General features: G+C 38.5%; 1 protein-coding gene across 2 annotated transcripts in view; it reads right to left on the bottom strand.

The window, feature by feature from the left end:
- LOC108601971 (beat-Ia) overlaps window positions 1-17,633 on the bottom strand; it is a 29,422-nt gene extending 11,789 nt beyond the window's left edge. For both annotated transcript variants that reach the window (XM_017989967.1, XM_017989974.2), the window contains exons 1-2: window positions 17,551-17,633; window positions 13,742-13,819 (exon numbers count right to left, since the gene is read on the bottom strand). In XM_017989967.1, the coding sequence (XP_017845456.1) occupies window positions 13,742-13,799 (58 nt within the window). In that variant the 5' untranslated portion in view covers window positions 13,800-13,819; window positions 17,551-17,633. The remainder of the gene's footprint in view (window positions 1-13,741; window positions 13,820-17,550) is intronic.
- Window positions 17,634-18,541: the final 908 nt, after the last annotated feature.

Below are 18,541 nucleotides of genomic sequence, written 5' to 3'. Positions count from 1 at the left end.
ACTGAGTATTGACTTACAATTATTCTAGATCAAATTTTATAAAAAATGTATTGTTTTTTATTACATCTTCTTCAATTTATTTTCAAATATTTCTAATATATAATAAAATCGTTGGATCTAATTATTCTGCAATGTGCAAATTGTTTTATAAAAAAAATAGTTTACAGTTAAAGTGAAGACTTTGAATATTATGTGTATTATTTTTCAAGTTTTAAATCCTTGCACACTGTTCACGCAGTCTGCCCAATTTATCTAATGCATTCTCAACGTTGTAGGATGCAAAGTCGAACAGATCGAATACAGTTTCCACACAATTAGAGACAAGAGCAAAATGCTTACAAAAGCAGCAACAAAGACAAACTTAAATTTATAGGCACGGAATTGCAACTTCCGGCAGTGACAAACACACACACACACAGACACAAATTCTTAAACATACAACCTCCGGCATTTGTGCTGCTATATATAGAGACAGACAGACAGACAGACATGCGAAACCTACAGTTACACACCCAAAGAGAGGCAACTTCATTTTGTAGCTCGGCACAACTTTAGAGAAGTTTTGGGAAGCAACAAGAACGTCGACGACAAGATAAAATATAAATAGCTCGAATTGTTGTTGTTCCTGTGGTGTGTGTGTGTGTGTCTCTTGTGTGTTGCACGGACTGAGTTTGGTCGGATGTGCCACTGATAGCCGTCATATGCTGAAGATTTACTTATTAATGCCAGCCTGAATGGCATCCCGGCAAAGTCAGGCAGGCGGCATTACTTGCCACCCGCTATGTTGCTTTGTTTTGCTTAGAAGTTTGCTGGCGCTTCGTTGGATGTGGATGTGGGTGGGTTGAGACTGTATGGGGAATCGAAAATTGTCGGTCTTTGTCTCATGGTGGCTGCTGCTGCTTTTTCGGTTGTCCCCCGTTGACTTTCGACACCCTTCGGTGTTTTCCAACATAATTTGTGCCCAGCACAAGGGAAACCAGGCCAAGCAGCATCCTCCTCTTGCTCATTGGGACTGCCAGGCTGTTGCTTTTGGTGCTTTTAGTGACTGTGACAGTTTTATACGATTTATGTCATGGTAAATTAAAAATTACGCGTGCTGCCGCCATTGCTAATGCAAGTGGGGCGTTGGGTCAAAGATTCGCGCTGCCAGCCAATCCAAATACACAAACATTGGGTAATAGAATCTGAGGAAATTGTCGAGGGTGCGCCAATCTGCTAACAGCAAATTTATGTTATTTATGATTTATGAGCTGCAAAGATAACAAAATCTCAAAATATTGAGACACTTAAAGTCGCCGGCGCAGACTTAAAGCCACGCCACGCATTTCGCTCTAATTTGCAATTTCATTTGATTTAAGCACAAAAACTTAACCCCCAATTCGAACGACAAGACAATAAAGCGAACTGAGTGCATGTTGAGCATTAATATATTAAATAAAGCAAATTTGGTGACTTCCTCCACCACCACCACAGCCCAGGCAAAACAAAGAGTCAGCTAACGAACCCAATCGATTTAACCTATTGAAGTTATGGCTCAACCCCCGCGCAGAGTCGCGTGCCAGGCGCTCATTGCTGTCAGCACTGTTGGGCTGGCTGGCTGGCTGGCTGGCAATCAAAACGCATTGACAATCAATTGATTTACACAGAAATCGGTGGCGCTTGTTTGATTTGCAAATAGCTCTGTCACATCGCTTGCCATAATGTCAGACTGAGCGTGTGGCCTAGCAGCAGCCCAGACATGTCTCGCCCAAACGACCGACGACCGACGATCGACTGTCCTTTATTTTAGCTGCAAAAATTTAATTGAATTTCATTTGCAGTGCTGGTCGTAAAGTTCTATGCATTCATAGGTTGTGGCCCTGACAGCTGCGTGACACATTTATTTGGAATTTGTCTACGCATGAGACACACACACAGCAACAAATATTGGTTTAGGCCTGCTGCATTATGGTTACGAATTCAAATTGAGTTCACTGCAGACTATTAAATTTACAATAAATAAAACTACAAGCCAGATTGGCTTGGCTCTTGAGAGTGGTGAACAAAACAATTTTATAAACCATTATGTGCATTCTTTTGACAGCAAGCTAAGTATAAAATAAATTCCAATTACAACTATGCTACACTATACGCTTTTGCTCTAATATGATAAAAGTAATTTTCTTAAAACAATAAAGCAAGCACACTAAACTGATAAGCGGCCATTTCCGTTTTGGAATTTTTTTCCAAGCCCACAACAAAGTTTGTCCTTTTGTCAAGACTCGAGCTTTGCAATAGTTTTGTCCAACGTCCCATTATTATTATTTCTCTTTTATTTTTGCTTTACCCCATTCTGTGTGTGTGTCTAAGCCTTTGATGTTAATTACTCGTTGCCAAAACAATGCGCAAACTGATTGGCTGCTTTGTTTTTACACACACACGCACACACATGCATGTATTATTTATATTGCAAAATGTTTTAATCTTTAATACGCTTAGCAAGTTATTGTCTAACAAATATATTTAATAAAAAGCACGTTATTGCATTTGCACAAAAGCCAACAGCAAATCTTGTTAAATAAACTTTACAAATTAAGTTCCATTTTATTTATGCCAGCACGTAAATATTTTCCAAGTCAATTTGGTGTAACATGTTGAGCTACAATTTATTTATGTCTTGCTCAGCTAAGGCGAATGTAGAGCGTGAGCATCTTGAGTTGCTCAGCTTGAGTTCACAAGAGGTTAAGCTCACTTGGCATTGTTTTTGAAATAAATATTAACAGAGGTGCTAACGTAGAATTAAATGTGCGTAGTTTAAGCGGCTTGTAATGTTTTTATTTTTGTCGTTTTATTTATATTTAATCAGCTTTATTTTACATCAGTCATTGCAGCTTAAAGCTTAAATAATAAAAGGTGAATCTATATATGATTATACCGAGTTAACTGTAGTAGCTTAAGCTGAAAGACAAGTAAAGTAGAAAAATTGAATACGCAGAGCGAAGACATTGAAACTAATGAATAATATGTGAAGAAGACTTAAGTTTAATTTAATTACAATTAATTCTATACCACAATAAAGTGGCCAGAGCAACTGAAGCCTTCAGGCTAATTTTGTCTATTCTACCAATCTTATTTATATTTTGTAGTGAGTTTGAGTTTACTTTCATATAAATAATTATAATCATCTAGTTTCAACAAAAATTAAATATATATGTAATAGACCAACACTTGATGGTTGATGCAGTGTACTAGCTTCGCAACTATCGTTTGGTAATCAGCCCTAAGAAGTTAGTAGATGAGACACTCTTTAGTGAAAGTTAAAGCCGTCGAGTTCATTAATCCAAAGGCTAAAATTTGTTAAGTTGATTAATGTAAAATTGGTCAGAGCTGTTCATTTTACCGACACTATTCCGTTCTGATATTCATTTAAAATACTGGCATTACTTTATCTATCTATATATATCTTATGATTTAAAACCTACATAATATAGTTTTTTCTTTGCTCTTGCTGCATTTAAACGAATCAAGGACATATGTGTATATATGTTTGCTTGCATGCTGCCGGGACTGCTGCTTGGTCAATGGAGCTCGAAATGGAGTCGTACTTTAGACATTGCATGCTCACGCTTGACCAAGGCACAGCCCAGAGTCTTCCTAATGCAATTTTCACCTAACGCTGCTCACTCTCTCACTCTCTTACTTCAATTTACTGACGTAATTACTAAATACTTTTGGCGCTTATGCTGCACAGCAATCGCCGCTGCACGGACTTTCGACTCGGACTACGGCATTTTCTTTTGTCTTTCACCGTGTGTGTGTGTGTGTGTGTGTGTGTGTGTGTTTTATTATTTGTTTGCTGCTGTTGGCTTACTCCAAGTTGCTGTTACTTATTTTCTTATCGTCTCGGATTTGTGGCCGCAAAATGTTCGTGAGCTTTGTTGGAATTTGGCTCGACGTCGTTTTAGTTTTTCTTATTTTTCTGCCTGGCTTCACTTCGTTACGCTTTGCTTTGCTCTTCTCTCACTATTTTGCCGCTGGTCTATTTTGGTTGGCATTCCTATGGAACAAGCGTGTGCCATGTTTATTTTTAATTAATTTTCCTTAAGCAGTCTAAGCCTTGAAGGCAACAACAGCAACAGGGGCAAACAATATACCGCCATAACAACCTAACCAAAAAACAACAACAACAACAAGAACGTTTGGAATTTTCGTTGATTTTTTTATGTTTTCCTCTGGTTAGCTGCTGTTAATTTTTGCAATTTTCTACTTAATTTCCTCACTGGCTGGCTGACTGGCTGTTTAGCTCAGCTGTCGGTTGGTTGGCTGCTTGGTTGGTTGGTTGGTTGGCACTTTTGAGGTCGACACCATAAATGTTAATGGCGGTAATTGTGTGAGAAATACAAAAAGCCACGTTGGCATAGTCATTGTCTGCTTGGCTAGATAAGTATTATTGTCTGGGGATAAATACAATCGAAATCATAAATAGCAAGAGAATAAAGAAATTGCACAAAAGGCACGGCGAGAATAACACTAAAAACCGAATTATAAGCTCAAGTTATTCAAACTTTTATTATTTATTTAACATGCAATAAGTATACGCAGCGTTAGCTATGCCTAATGTGTGAACAAGTTGCTAAAATGTTGCTAAGTTTTGCTTGAGCATTTCAGCAATGTGTAGCACTTAAATTTTAATTAAAATTCTTGCAGAATTTTGAAGCAAAATATGCGGATTATTTCACTTAGCCAAAGCCAAATCAAAAGCCAAAAGGAAAAGCATAAAACGAACTGAGATTTGAAGACTGAAGACAGCGTCCCCGAGCATTTCAACAACATTAATAAATTAGTTAAAGTAATTGAAACTTTGCGCTCTCAGTGCAGAATGTCCTTGGAGAACGGCTTGAAGTCGTTGGTGCCGCCGTCGCTTTGCAGTCCATGCCGCAAATAAAATTATTGTGAATATAAGCACACAAATTGCTTTGCCAGCCCAGCCAGACATGCTCCAGCCCACTCAAAGGCGTTCTCTCCCATTGTCAACTCGACGCATTGGGGAATTGCAAATAATTTCATCTAACAGTTGGCGCTGACAGACAAGCGCCCAGCGCCAGCCCCAAGACTTAATTTATTAGATAAGAAACTAAAACAATTTACTTAAAAAAACACACACACACAAGCTGTTGTCACTTTGGAGAAGGTGACACGTTGGCAATTAGCTTAATGCTAACAGCCCAATAAAGCCAAGTTAATTAAGCGACGGCAACTGTCCAAGGTAGTTGGCAGTCATTATCAATTTCCAGCGAAAACGAAAAAAAATAGAAACCGAATTAATCATTTAAACGCTCATTATATTTTAAACGTCGCTAATTTAAACTTAATTTAGCGCGATTTGCCACTGCAAGTGCCAGCACGCCCCTTGCCCTTCCCCCCGCCCGTGTGGGTTAGTACAAAGGCCGTCTACTGAACGGTGTCAGGTTTGGTTTTCTTTTTTTTTTGTGGCGAGTCGCACGTCTGGCCTCTTTGCTTCGTTGGGCTGTCAAGGATGCCAGCTCAGGACAGCGCGCACTTGCTCGCTCGCGTTCTGCGGACATTTTAACTGGCTTCAATTGTGCTTGAAATTTGCGCCATTAGCGGCACGCAGCGCGCAGCTAACTGTAACTTGCCAAAGGGGGCGAAAACGTGTTGAGGTCCCTGGCAAATAGACAGTTGAAAGCGGGTTAAGCTGACAATGCGCAGCCCACGGCTTAAATATTAAATATCACTTACTGTCAAGCCAAAAGCATTGAAGCAACAATTGTGCGAATTAAAATAGAAATCGCGGGCTTAAGTAGCAAGAAACTCAAAACTGTCGAGCAGATAAGCTTAACCTTTTCTGCCTGTAACTAATTTTAACAAAGTGTTTGCTTTTGATTAAGGCTGAGCTGCTCAAACTGTAAGCTGGCACCATATTCAATACAATTGATTGAAAGAAATAAATTCTGTTGCGTATTTTTTCTGTTAAATTCACAATAAATATTAATTGCTTATGCAAATGTTGACCGCTCTGCTACTTATTGGCAGCCCACAGTGGCAGCTATCGCAGTTCATCAATCAGCTTGCAACATGACTGCTAATTGATATATACACAAACGCATTTATGTGTATATATATAAGCTATATGTGCATCAAGGTAACGCCCACAGTTCGGCCATGCACTCAATGCAAACGCTTTAAATGGAATTAATTGCCAAGTTCAATGCACTTGTGGCGCACACAAAAAAATGCAATAAAATAAAGAAATAGAAACAAAGTTGGGCGCACTTTTGATACACTTTGCCAGCTTAGCATATGTTTATTAAAAAATTGTATAAAAATTTAAAAGAAAACAAATATAAATGTAAAACGCAATGCAAGCTAAACTTCAACTTAAATTAGAGCTCAACTATTACAAACTTTATTTGTACTTTATTCAACGCTGCTATTTATATATAACCTATTGCCCTTTTTTTTTGTGTGTTGCAAGTGGTAAAGGCTAAAGGGCAGACAAGCCATTTAAATCGCTAATAGCAAACGGAAAACGTATGACGCGCACTTCCGCCCCTGACAGTTGGCAGTCGGATGTGAGTCTTGTCACATTTATTGGCAGTTGCCTGTCGACTGTCAGCGGCAAGCCATAGAAAGTTAGCTCGCTCACACACACTCACACACACACACAATCATACAAGCATAAATAATAAATATGGTATGTAGTTAATGTAAATGCGCGTTGAAAACTACCATAAATACAAAAGCACAGCTGTGCAAATGCTAGAGTTGCCATTACACCCCACCACACCCCCACCCCACCCCAACACATTCTCTCTCTCTCTCTCTTACTGACATTTAACACTTTGGGCAAACAGGCGACAGGCAGCAACCCACGAGCCATTCAAATGCACTTGAAATTCTTGAAGCAACAGCTGCGACCTGCCAAACTGCCGCTGTATATGTGTATGTGTGTGTGTGTGGGTGGCAAACTTGTTGGCAGCAGCAGCGTGAAAAGCGCCAAAGCCAAATTAAATAAGATTTGTTTGGCTGCCGTTCAAGATGCGTCTTGTTGCCAAGCCACACGCCTCCCCCCTTGGCTGCTCCATTCAAGTTTTAGCGCAATGCCAAAGGAACGAGCGACTTAACGCCTCGCATTTTAATGAGCCAAACGGCAAACGTGGCTTACGTTTGTTTGCCAACAAACATGCGTCAAGTTCAAGTAGAGCAAAAAAAACACACACACATACACACACCCACACACTGTGTAAATGTGTGGGAAAAGCTGTGAAAGTTTTTATCATGACGTCTTGGCCTTAATTTGCAGCTCTAGCTTTTGCCACATTGTCGCCTTATCCGTGCCCCAGCCTCGAATTGTTGTTGCTACAAATAGTGGCTGCCCACAATACGCTGCGTTGCAAGAAAAATGTGTTTAGAATGCGGAAAAGTTGTTGGAAAATTGAGTTTGTGTGCAATTCCATTCATTGATTTGTGTGGGTTTTGGTTGCTCCTAGGGGAGCAGACACAAATTGGAATTGTGGAGGGTCAAGTAGCTTTTTAAAAGTTAATAAACAAAATGCCACAGCTGAAATCTAAACAAACAAGTAATCCAGCTATTAAGAAATTACAAAATCTATTTATCGTTCATCTCAATTAGTTGCAGCTTCAACACTTGGCTACATTCCAAACCAAAGCCAAACCACAAAAATCCCAGCTGTGACCCATTAATGTCATTGGATACGTTACGTTACGCTTTCTTAGCAGCTACACAACATTCGTCAGTTTGGGGGCCACATGCCGAAAGTGTTGCACAAATGAAATGGCAGTAAAAACTTTTCTCTCCATTTTTGTGCATTGGGGAACGTCAAAAGTTTCCACTGAGTTTTTCGGGCTGTCGAGCCAATTGTAATCAATAATAAGTTTGATTACAATCGTGTGCCATGTTCACGCTTTTCACAAAAAGAAGGTTAAACTGCAAGCAAGTTTATTAATAAGCAAACGCTTTTTTATTTATCATTTGCTGCACCTACTACAATGTACAGTTAACATTTGCAATTGCAGCAACAATAAATTTTTAATACATGGAAAATGTTTTCATCAAGTTTTTGTGTCCTCAATGACAACAATGTCTGCAAATGTGTGCAATTCATGTGTGATAACGTTGATAGAGCTATTTAATATGCAAACAAAACACAGACAGAGTCAAATGTGTGCATGTGTGTGTTAGTCGCATAGCAAATAACTGGATCTGGGACTGGCAAGCGCTCACCTTTGCTCGTATGGCAGCTTTTATGAATTGCCTTGCATTTGGTAGTGGCAGCCAAGTTGGGCAAGTGCAGCAGACGAAGAAGAAGAAGCAGAAGAAGAAGAAGAAGAAGACAAAGAAGGAAGTGAGCAACAAAAAATTGTTTCATGTGATGATTGCCCAAATAAAAAATTCAAAATATTTGAAGTGCTGAGCAGCAGTAATTTTTATTTTCAGAGCTTAGCTTCAAAGTATTTTGCTTAATATATATTTTTATATATTTTATGTATTTTTAAGCTTCATATGTGCAGTCGCGCTTTGCATATTTCATGGCTGCTTTGAAATAAAATTTCCCTTGATAAATTTTCAATTGACGCTTCTGTCACATATTATGCATAAACAAACTTTAATTATTTATTTTTGCAATTTTTTATGCTCGTGTCAAAGTGTAAAAAAGAGAATTCAATAAAAACACTACAGTGAGGCAGCAGCTCACACGCAAGCGACAGCAAATGCATTTAATTTTATGTTCATTTCATTCATGATCATTATTTCATAATGAATTTCAGTGTCTGTCTTTATTGCTGCTGCTTGTGGCTTCATCGCTTCATTATATTGGCAGCAATTTTAAAATTGTGCTCAACAAATATGTTAGTGCAATGCCGATAAAATATTTAATTAGAGAGCTACTAGCAGCTGAGGAATTTTGTTTAACCGACTCTAATATGCAGCAATACAGCTTTAGGTTTATTAATCCTTAAACACAATTTGCCAGCAAAGCCACGAATACTGATGCAAAACTGCTTTGGCTCAGCTGCAACATGCAGACGTAATTGCTGTGTATATTCTCATGTGTGGACTCTGGCGTATGCGCAATGTTTTGTTATCATGCGGCAAACGCTTGCCACGTAAATATTAATAATGATTATTAACCAAAAGCGAACAGGCCTGCAAATGTGTGTGTAAATACCCGCATATTAAATTATAAAACACACTTTAGAATTCATTGTTTCATTTCCACGAATTAATTAACTTTTTATTTGCTTTACTTAGTTATATGATGAATGAAATGATTTTGTTTTATTATTGCTTACTTAATTTAAAATGATTTGTAGTTTGCCTTCACTTTCACTTTGCTTTTTGTACTTCACTGGAAATAAAATTGCGGTTTTATATTCATTCAGAGCATTTCCAAGAAGAAGCCTTTGCCATACGAGCTGCAGCATAAATTGAACGAACTTGCTGCCAAAGGGGGGAGGTTACCATTTGCCAGCTGTATGTGCAAGGATTTGCTTTTGCTGCACTCGCTTGATGTTGCCACAGAGCTTTGCCTTTAATTAAAACTCTGGGTATAAAACAAAAATCAATCTGTGCATTTATTATCGAACCAATTACAGAGTATTCGAAAGCATTTCCGTGTGCTCCTCCACCTGCGACGCACTTGAGACATGCCCCAATGCTATTCCCTACTCGTTGCTGCAACGGTGCTTGACTTGGGCTTGGCTTGGGTTTGGCATACTTAAAACTAACCCGGCGAATCAATACCTCAAATCGAGGGAAATATGAATAAAACAGAACTGGGCGGATTTGACTTCCTGGCTAAAAAATCATAACAGCAATGATGGTGCAACCAGCGAGCAACTTTTATTGAATTTGCAATTCGTTGCACTTCTTTTGCAATTTCGGTTGCTGCGGCATTAGAATATAGAAGTGTGCACACTGTAAGCGTTACAAAAAATTCATGAAAATCTCGCACACACACATACACAACGCAAAAGCCAAAAAACGAGAAACAAATTTTTCGAAGCTTTTGCTGACAAACTGCAGCTGCAACACAGTTCCGGAAGCTTGTTTGGGTGGCCATTTTTCCATTTGTCAAGTGGATTGGATGCTGCAGCTTAACGATTTCTATACGAACTTAAGGGGTGGTGGTGGTGGTGGTGGTAGTGCAGGGGCGAGCTTAAAGTGCTCTGCTCTGGGTCTGTCAGCTAAGCGGCTTAAAAGCGCGTAAGGTCAACTCTGTCCCAAACACTTGTTGTATTTTCATTTTCAATGCCCACATTTGCTAGCGCTGGCGCTTCAAAACCCCAAACAACACACACACACACACACGCACACACACAATGCAGTTTGGCCAGCAACATTTACATAATAACAGGAAACAATTCCTATGCATATTTGTGTTTGGTCACCACGCTCTACGTGCCTTCAACGCGTGTGCAGCATCAACTCAGCGCCTAAAAGCATGCACCAAAAAAATAATAAGGTTTCGGAGAAGTGCCTACGTGTCATTTATGCTCTGTAGTTGGCCAAGCTTTAAAAGCAATACATACGAAAAGCAAAACTTTAACAATTTTGTAGAATGAGACAGTTGAAAGATTAAGCAAATTCAAGCATCAAATTGTTGGCTGAACAACAGAATTATGCAGAGTTTTAAAATATTTGTAATTTATATTTCTAATGAATTTTGTATTCCAGCGAAAAGCTTAGCATTTAATAATTTAATGGATAAAGCAAAAATTTTGAAAACTTTGCTTGTTTGTCTGCATCTATAAATCCTTTCATATCTTACAGTAACTTAAAGTGAGCTGAGTAAAATTTTAGCAGATACAAACAAACAATAGTTGCCTTAATAAAATATTTTATTATTGTCTGTTGAATAATTGATGCTAGAGCTAAAGCTTTTGATTTAATTATTTAGTATAAAAATGAACTTTTGCTTTTAGATTGTTTATCTGCTGCTCTAAATTCTTGCACACATTGCAGTAATTTGAATAAAGTAACCAACTTTAAGATAACTTCAATCAGATAGAAACATACAAAATAGTTGCTATAGTAATTGAATTTTTGAATTGAAAGCTTTTGCTTAACAATTTAGCAACAATTTCAAAAACTTTGCTTTTAGCTTTTGTTTATCTACGCTAAATCCTTTTATATCTTGCAGTAATTTGACTAGAGTCCCCTCCCCAACTTAAAGTGTAACTCATACTACGAAATAACTCAATTAGAGGCATTTGCTGGGTAAGTTATGAATCACGCGGTCGCATTAAGTGCGACACGTGCGAGAGTCCAGCGCCTGATAGTATGCAACGAAAAATGTTTGAAATGGCTAATACAAGCAGCAAATGGAGATTGCGTGTGTGTGGCTAGATTGTGTGTGTGTGGCATGTAAATGTCGCACCATAACGTTTATTAACCTGCCATTATCGGGTTGCCCATACAGTGCACCCACAACACACAAAGCAACACAAGCAAGCAAAGCGTCAACAGCATTGTGGGTCGATCCTTGCTGTCAGGCAGCCGTCTGCTAGCTGCACAATTTACACGCCCCGATAAAAATCTCCAGCACGCACCACAACAAAACGCAATTTGTATAGCAAAGAGTGAGCGCACATGTTTCGTATGGTAATATTAAAATGTCCATAGCATAGAACAAATCTGTAATTAGACTGGGCGAGTGGGCGGGCGACCGCCCTGTATCTGTGATTCGCTTATAGTGGGTTAGCTAAAAAAGATATATATTTAAAAATGTTGAATGCATTTGCTTGTGAACACAAATCATTGGATTTGTTTGTTGTCTAGTCAAGTGTTAATGTCATTGCCTAATTTTGTTTTAATGGGCCAACCTCTTGCGAATTTATGCCTTGGAGAGCCTTTGTTGGACTTTAACTACAGTGCATATGTCAAGCGAGCAGCAGCAGCAGCACTTTAACACACCCCCACTCAGTAGTCATTAGGCTAAACAATTTACTACCTAGATTCATTCAAGTTGATTGCATTGTGAGCACTATTAATGTCTTCATATTTGGCTTTGTTTTGGGTTTCGTTTTCGTTTTGTTTCGAGCTGGAAATTGACATTTAATTACAATTTGTTCGTGCCAGAAGTCAAGTGACTAGGGCTTTATTATATTACTTATAAGTGCCTTGATTTGTATTATTATTCGTAAATGTGAATTAAATTGCAAGATATACGTAGATAATTTAATGATTTTCACCTCAAGCTAAACTAGATTAATGACAAAGTTTCTGTTGTTCGGCTGCTAAATAGATAATTCAATATAATCAACACAATGAACGACTGTGTGTGTGTGTGTGTGTGTGCTTCAGATTTAAAACACAAATAGCTAACTTGACGCTTTAATGCAGGCGGCTCAAGCTGTTGACGCTTAAATGTGAAATATAAGCTCAGGCCACTTGTCAATGAGCCGCAGCTAACAAAAATATGCTGCGCTAAAAAAAAAATTGAGCAGAAATATAGACCTAAGAACAAATGCCAGGCACGTTGCCAACATTTATCAAGCCACACCCACACACACACACACACACACACACACATACATAATGTGCTAACAAGCTATGGAGTGGGCCAACATAGAGCTTACCTTAGCACACATGCATGGGCTATGGGCTATGGCTAAGGCATAGATGAGCCTGTCTAAGTGACAAAGAGTCGAAAATTTCAGTCACGCGAAAGGATTGAAAGTCATTTGATGTATTCACTGTCATTTGAGTTTCTTTTTTTTAGTTTTTTGTTGATAGAGCGATGAGCATTGGCTTTATGCTGGCGCCGAACGTAATCTCGTAGTCTCGGCAAGTTAAATGCATTTAAGTGACATATTTTTCCAATTCTGAGACAGTCGTCGCTGCTTTATTGACAGCCCAGATCGATGAAAGTCACTTATTGTGTACTATATATAGATAAGTATGAGAGTCTAGCAGAAAATTGAGTAAGTTGCATACAAAATTGAAATCTGTGTCGCAACTTTTGGAATTGGAATTGGGCAGGTGCGTCGACGTCGAAAAGAACTTGTGATTTATTGAATAAATCAGTGGGGTGTGTGCTATGCCCTTAAATATTTATCAGTCTGCTTTTATATGTATGCGTGTGTGTTTGTGTGTGTGGTTTTGAAATTTATGTGCGCTGGGTAAATAAAATGAGCCGTTGAAAGCCACAAGGCGAGTGAGCGCTATAAAAAGTGAAAGAAGAAAAGTTACGTCTGTCTAAAGTGTGTGTAAAGCATTCAAGTTAAACATAAAGATTTTTATATACTTAGCCATGTTTTCTAAAGTGTTAGCTGTTAGCTCAAGCCAAATTCTTTAAATGATTAATAGCTTAATACACTGATTGGCGAACAATTAATTTTTAATTAGAATACAAAAAATTCATTTATTTCAAGTTATTTTCATTAATTTTATTATTACTATTTTTTGCGCCGCATTTGATAAATCAAATAAATCGTAATGCACTTTGCTATGACATCAAATTTAATCACCACAAATTAGCATTTCGCTGCGATTTTAATTAATGCACAAAAATATTATTCATTTTTTTTTTTATTATTGTGTGAATTTAATACATTGAGTGTATTAAATTTGAGATTATATTTGACACAACATTTCATTTATGCTGCTTTATGTGTTTTTTTTATTTATTTATTATGCTGCTGATATATTAAGCTGCCATTGAAATTCATGAATTTGATTTTACAACATCAACAAATATATATTAATTATACTTACCGATTATTACGCTGACAATAAAAGCTAAGGCTTGATAGCGAATATGTGGAAACCGCATGTTGCTAATAGAATAGATATCTGAAAGTTAAAAAAGTTTTGTTAGTAACGAAAATAATGAAACTTAATGTCAGCTTAGTGCAAATTTAAATATTTTGCAAATTTATGAGGTCTGCCAACTATTGTAATCAGCAAGTCGCGTACGGTAGGTAAAACCCCAAAATATCCTTTACAGGCGCCCAGCTACAGCTCCCAGTTAAACTTTGTAGTCAAGAGCAATAACAAACAAGCAACAACAACAACACTACAATAACAAAATGAGTTGCTTAATGCGTTAAACTTTTTCTGCAACACGTAACTCAACTTAGGCTGCAGTTGCAGTTACCTGAAATCCGAACACACACACACACACAACCTGTAGCAACAAAAACACAAAGAAAATGGGATAACTGGCCAACAGCTGGGGCCAAAACTGAGTTTGTTGTTTAACCAGTGTCGATGGTTGGGCAAGTCGCTTTGGCGCAAAATATTGAAAGCAATTTTGTAATCAAAAATAGAAAAGCACAAATATGAACTGGCATATGGTCAGCTTGACATGCTGTGATGCGATTTACCACACACACACACGTATATATGTATAAACTATTATTTGGAGCCAAAACTTTGGTTGCACTAAGGGTAAGCTAGAAGAGTGAGAAGTGCACATCAGACGATCATTCGCCTCAAGCGTTGTGCACACTTAAATTTGAAAATCGGATTATTATAATCTCGTTATACAGCGCCTCATACTTTGAGCACTGGACTCTTGTTAAGCTTTACAGCAAATTGTATTGAATGGAAATTCTCTTAAGTGCAAGAGCTTGCCCCATATACTTGACTTAATTACCTTAACTTCATTAAATGCAAACTCGCGCGACAACAAAAACTTTTGAAATTTATGCATTGACAAACTTGTACGCAATGAATTGCTGCAGACGCCAAGAGCTTTGCAGTGGGTCAAGACAAAAGCAAAAAAACCAAAAAGGAATTCAAGCCTGACCACAGCGAGATAAGCCACAAAACTGCACTCACAGACAAGCAAAAAGTCAACGCATGGCAGCGTAGTGAAGGGAAGGGGTGCAAAAGTTTAGTCCTGTGGGGTCAATTTTGCACAAAAATTGCACAGAGGCTAAAAGCGCAGCAGCCTTTTAATTGGTTTTTGCTCAAACAATCTGCAAAAAGAAAAAAAAAAAACAAAGCGTTAGTCGCTTTTGCTATACGCGGCGCTGATTTGCTTTGATTTTTGTGGCAATTTTAGCCAACAAACAAGTTAAGTCTATTGTTGAGTCTGTGAGTCTGTTCGTTGTTCTATTTAAATCTGTGCACAATTCTAAACATACAAATGTCCTTGTTGTCATTTATTTCAACTGCAAATCGAGCAGGCAACTGTTAGTTTGCTCTAATAGAAAAACAATCCATTCGGCTTGACAGCTGCCCAAAAACTTTACAAATTTGGCAATGGCAGAGAGACATGTGAAGAGCTCAAGACCAAAACTTTAGTCACAAACACATCAAAAGTTATCCATTGGCCAAAAATAGCACAAAACCCAAAAAAAAAAAAACCTTTGGGGGATTGAAAAATATTTTCATATGTAAATTTGCAGCGCTCGTTGTTGTCACACACACACACACACACGCACACATATATGTGGTATCGATGTGTTTGTGCATTGCGTTGCGCATCTCGAGTGCAGCAACGGCAGGAAATAAATTTAGCAGGCAGCGCTGCTGAGTGGCAAAATGCAGAAAAGTCTACCTAGAAGTTTTGTTGGATTGTTGTTGGGTCTGCGGTTGGCGGCGTTGCCGTTGCTCGGAAAATTTTGTGGCATGTGGAAATTTATTTCATAATCTCTACAGCAACAGCAGCGGCAGCGGCAGCGGCAGCAAAGGGCGCCAGCCCTAAATAAAAATAAGCAAAAAAAAAAAAAGAATGCACAAGCTTGAAAATAAAGAAAAACTTTTTGCATATGAGCGCTGCGAGTAGCTAAGCATGTAATTTATATCCTTGAACGATGCTTTGCTTCCTGTGCTGCTGCTGCTACTCGTTGCTACTCATACGTAACTCTCTATCTATGCAGTTATTGTATTGCATACTTGCAGCAGGGGGCGTGGCATGCGGGGCAATCGTAGCTGCTGCTGCTTTGGAGCAGCCCATAAATTTGTTTCTCTTGCGGCTGCTCTCGCCTTCTCTGGCTCTTTCACAATTTTATTTGACCACATAAATTGTTTACCAATTTTCACAAGTTTGTCTGCCCTTGTGTTCGACTTGTATGTGTGTGTGTGTGTGTTCTCAATGCTAAAAGTGGTTTAATAGCACTCTGGTAACCTTTTGATTTAGCACTCTCTCTCTCTCTCTCTCTCTCTCTCTCGATTGGCTGCAAAATTCTTTGGTTTCCTCTATTTGTATTTTCTAATTGGGGACATTTGTGAAATGCCAGAAAATCAACAAGAAACTGCCTAAAGCTGCAGTTGCTCTATTTATCATTTGCTTGATAAATGCTCCGAAATTGCGAGCAATACAAATTGTGAAATGCTTTGGCATATAAACAATTATTTGGCTTAAATTAAAAAAATTCCATAGAGTTCATTGAGTGACTGAGCTTTATCATCGGCTTAAGTTTGCTTTTAATTAAATGCACATCAATTTGGAAATTCCATTTACAATAAACGCAGAAAAAGTTGAACGCATTTTAAACTAATTAAGGCAGCTGCTGGCTGCAGGTTGACGCATATTTCGTTGGAATTTTTTGAAAAATCTTGTGCATAATCCGCAGCAGCAGCAGCAGCAGCAGCAGCGCGCAGCGTGACATTTTAACCTGCACACACCCCAACAAAAACAAAAAAAAACCAACAGCATATTAAAATTATAAAAAATACTGAGCGCAGACAAAAGGGCGGCCAACAGCAGTGGAAGCTAAAGAATGCGTCGTTGTCGTTGCAGGTGGCAGTAAAAAATGGTCGAAATTCTTGAATTTGCAGTGAGGCGTAAAGAGAGAAAAGTGCACAGCAGACCGCCCAACAAGAGCACAGCTCATTAAACGCTTGTCACCAGTTGCCATTGCTGTTGTTGCTGTTGTTGTTGTTGTTGTTGTTGTTGCTGTTGCTGAAGTTTTTGTATGGACTACGCCTTAATGCGCCCCTTGGCTGTGCTAAATAGCTTTCATTATTTACTTTATTTTCGCATAAAGCGCAGAGCAGCAGCAGCAAGGAGCAAAGGAGCCAACAACGTTTGGCATTTTTATGGCCAAAAGTGCAAGATGTGAGAGAGAGAGAGAGAGAGAGAGTAAATATTATTTCTACAGTTGCAGCTTAAAGCGAAGGCGTTGCTCCTGGCCACAGACTCTTGACCTTAGTTCAGAGCTAGAGTGCGCGCTCTCGTAATAAATCATGACACATATCAATCAGTCAATCAAACATGCCCCCAATAATAGCTTGTCCACATATATTGATTGTGCCTTGTGTGCTTGACTCAGCAGTTTGTGGGCCAAAACGACAAAAACTAAACAAAATGCATTTGACATTCTTTCTCGATGATGCGAGGCAAAAGGAATTACTTGTCGCATATAGTTGAGCAAAATAAACTCAAGATATTGTTGCATAGTCCTTCGCATGTCTGCACAGTGAGTTTATCAGCAGCTGCTGTGCAGTTGACAAGTTTTGTTTGCTGCAAACGAATGAATGAATGAACAGACAGCCCACGGATAAAGGATAAGAACTGATGCAACTGTCAGCAACTTGTTTGTAATTAAACTGATCGGTTGATGAGCACTTACCTCGTTGTCAGTCAAGAGTGCAGACTTTTTCAAATATGTTTAGTTAGTTACACATTTGTATGTGTGATATATGTTTATGTTTTAAATTAATTCGCTGTCTGCGGCTTTACACTTTTCTAGGCAATTGTTGGTTTAGTTAAATTTAAAATTAATGCAAGCTGCAAGTGTGTGTCTGTGTGTATATATGTATGTGTGTTAGTGTTAGCTGTTGCTTGTTGGTTTTTGCTTTTGCTTCTTTTAATGCAAGCTTAGCTTGGAGCTTGACTGTTGTGACTCTTTTTCGTGGTTGCTTATCTCATTTCGCGTATCACGGAACTCGTTAAAATCACCTTAGAACACGTGACTGCACGGCATATAAACTACAAACACATGCACACTCACACACACACACACACACAGGTACAATGGCACAACACAAAGTTTAGCATGTGTGTATGTAGCAAATTAAAATTCAGCTTGTTGTCGATCGCCGGCTTGGGTCAGCCTTAGGCTAAGTTGCAGTTTTCAAAACACACAAAACTATTGCACAATATTAAAAACACTGTACAGTGTTCTCTCTATTTATATCGCTGCTGCAGTTTTTAGTATTTATTATTTATTGCGCTTGCTGTTCGTTCATTAAATAATATTATTTTTATTTAGTTTGTGCGCACGATAAAAAACGGCGACGGAGCTAAGCTGCACAGATGTCCTTACGCTAAGGCAACGCAATGAAAACTGAGCATTGCACCGAGTGCAGACCGTTGACCGAGGCGAATCCTTCGCTAAGATTTTCATTGCCGAAACGTTAACGAAGCAGTGCGAAGTAATCACACGATGTTGCTGTCGTTTAGCATGCGAAGCCAACGTGAGTGCAGGAGCAGCAGAGAGCGTGAGAGAGCGACAAACTGGGGTAGGTTGCTAAATATGTCAACTGCCAAAAGGGGCAACAAGTGTTGTGTGCTGCTTTAAATTTCATTTAATATTTGATTTTTATACAATCAAGCAATAA

The sequence above is a fragment of the Drosophila busckii genome, unplaced genomic scaffold, assembly GCF_011750605.1.
Source record: "Drosophila busckii strain San Diego stock center, stock number 13000-0081.31 unplaced genomic scaffold, ASM1175060v1 hic_scaffold_25, whole genome shotgun sequence".
Lineage (NCBI taxonomy): Eukaryota > Metazoa > Arthropoda > Insecta > Diptera > Drosophilidae > Drosophila > Drosophila busckii.
This window is presented reverse-complemented; position numbering and strand designations above follow the sequence as displayed.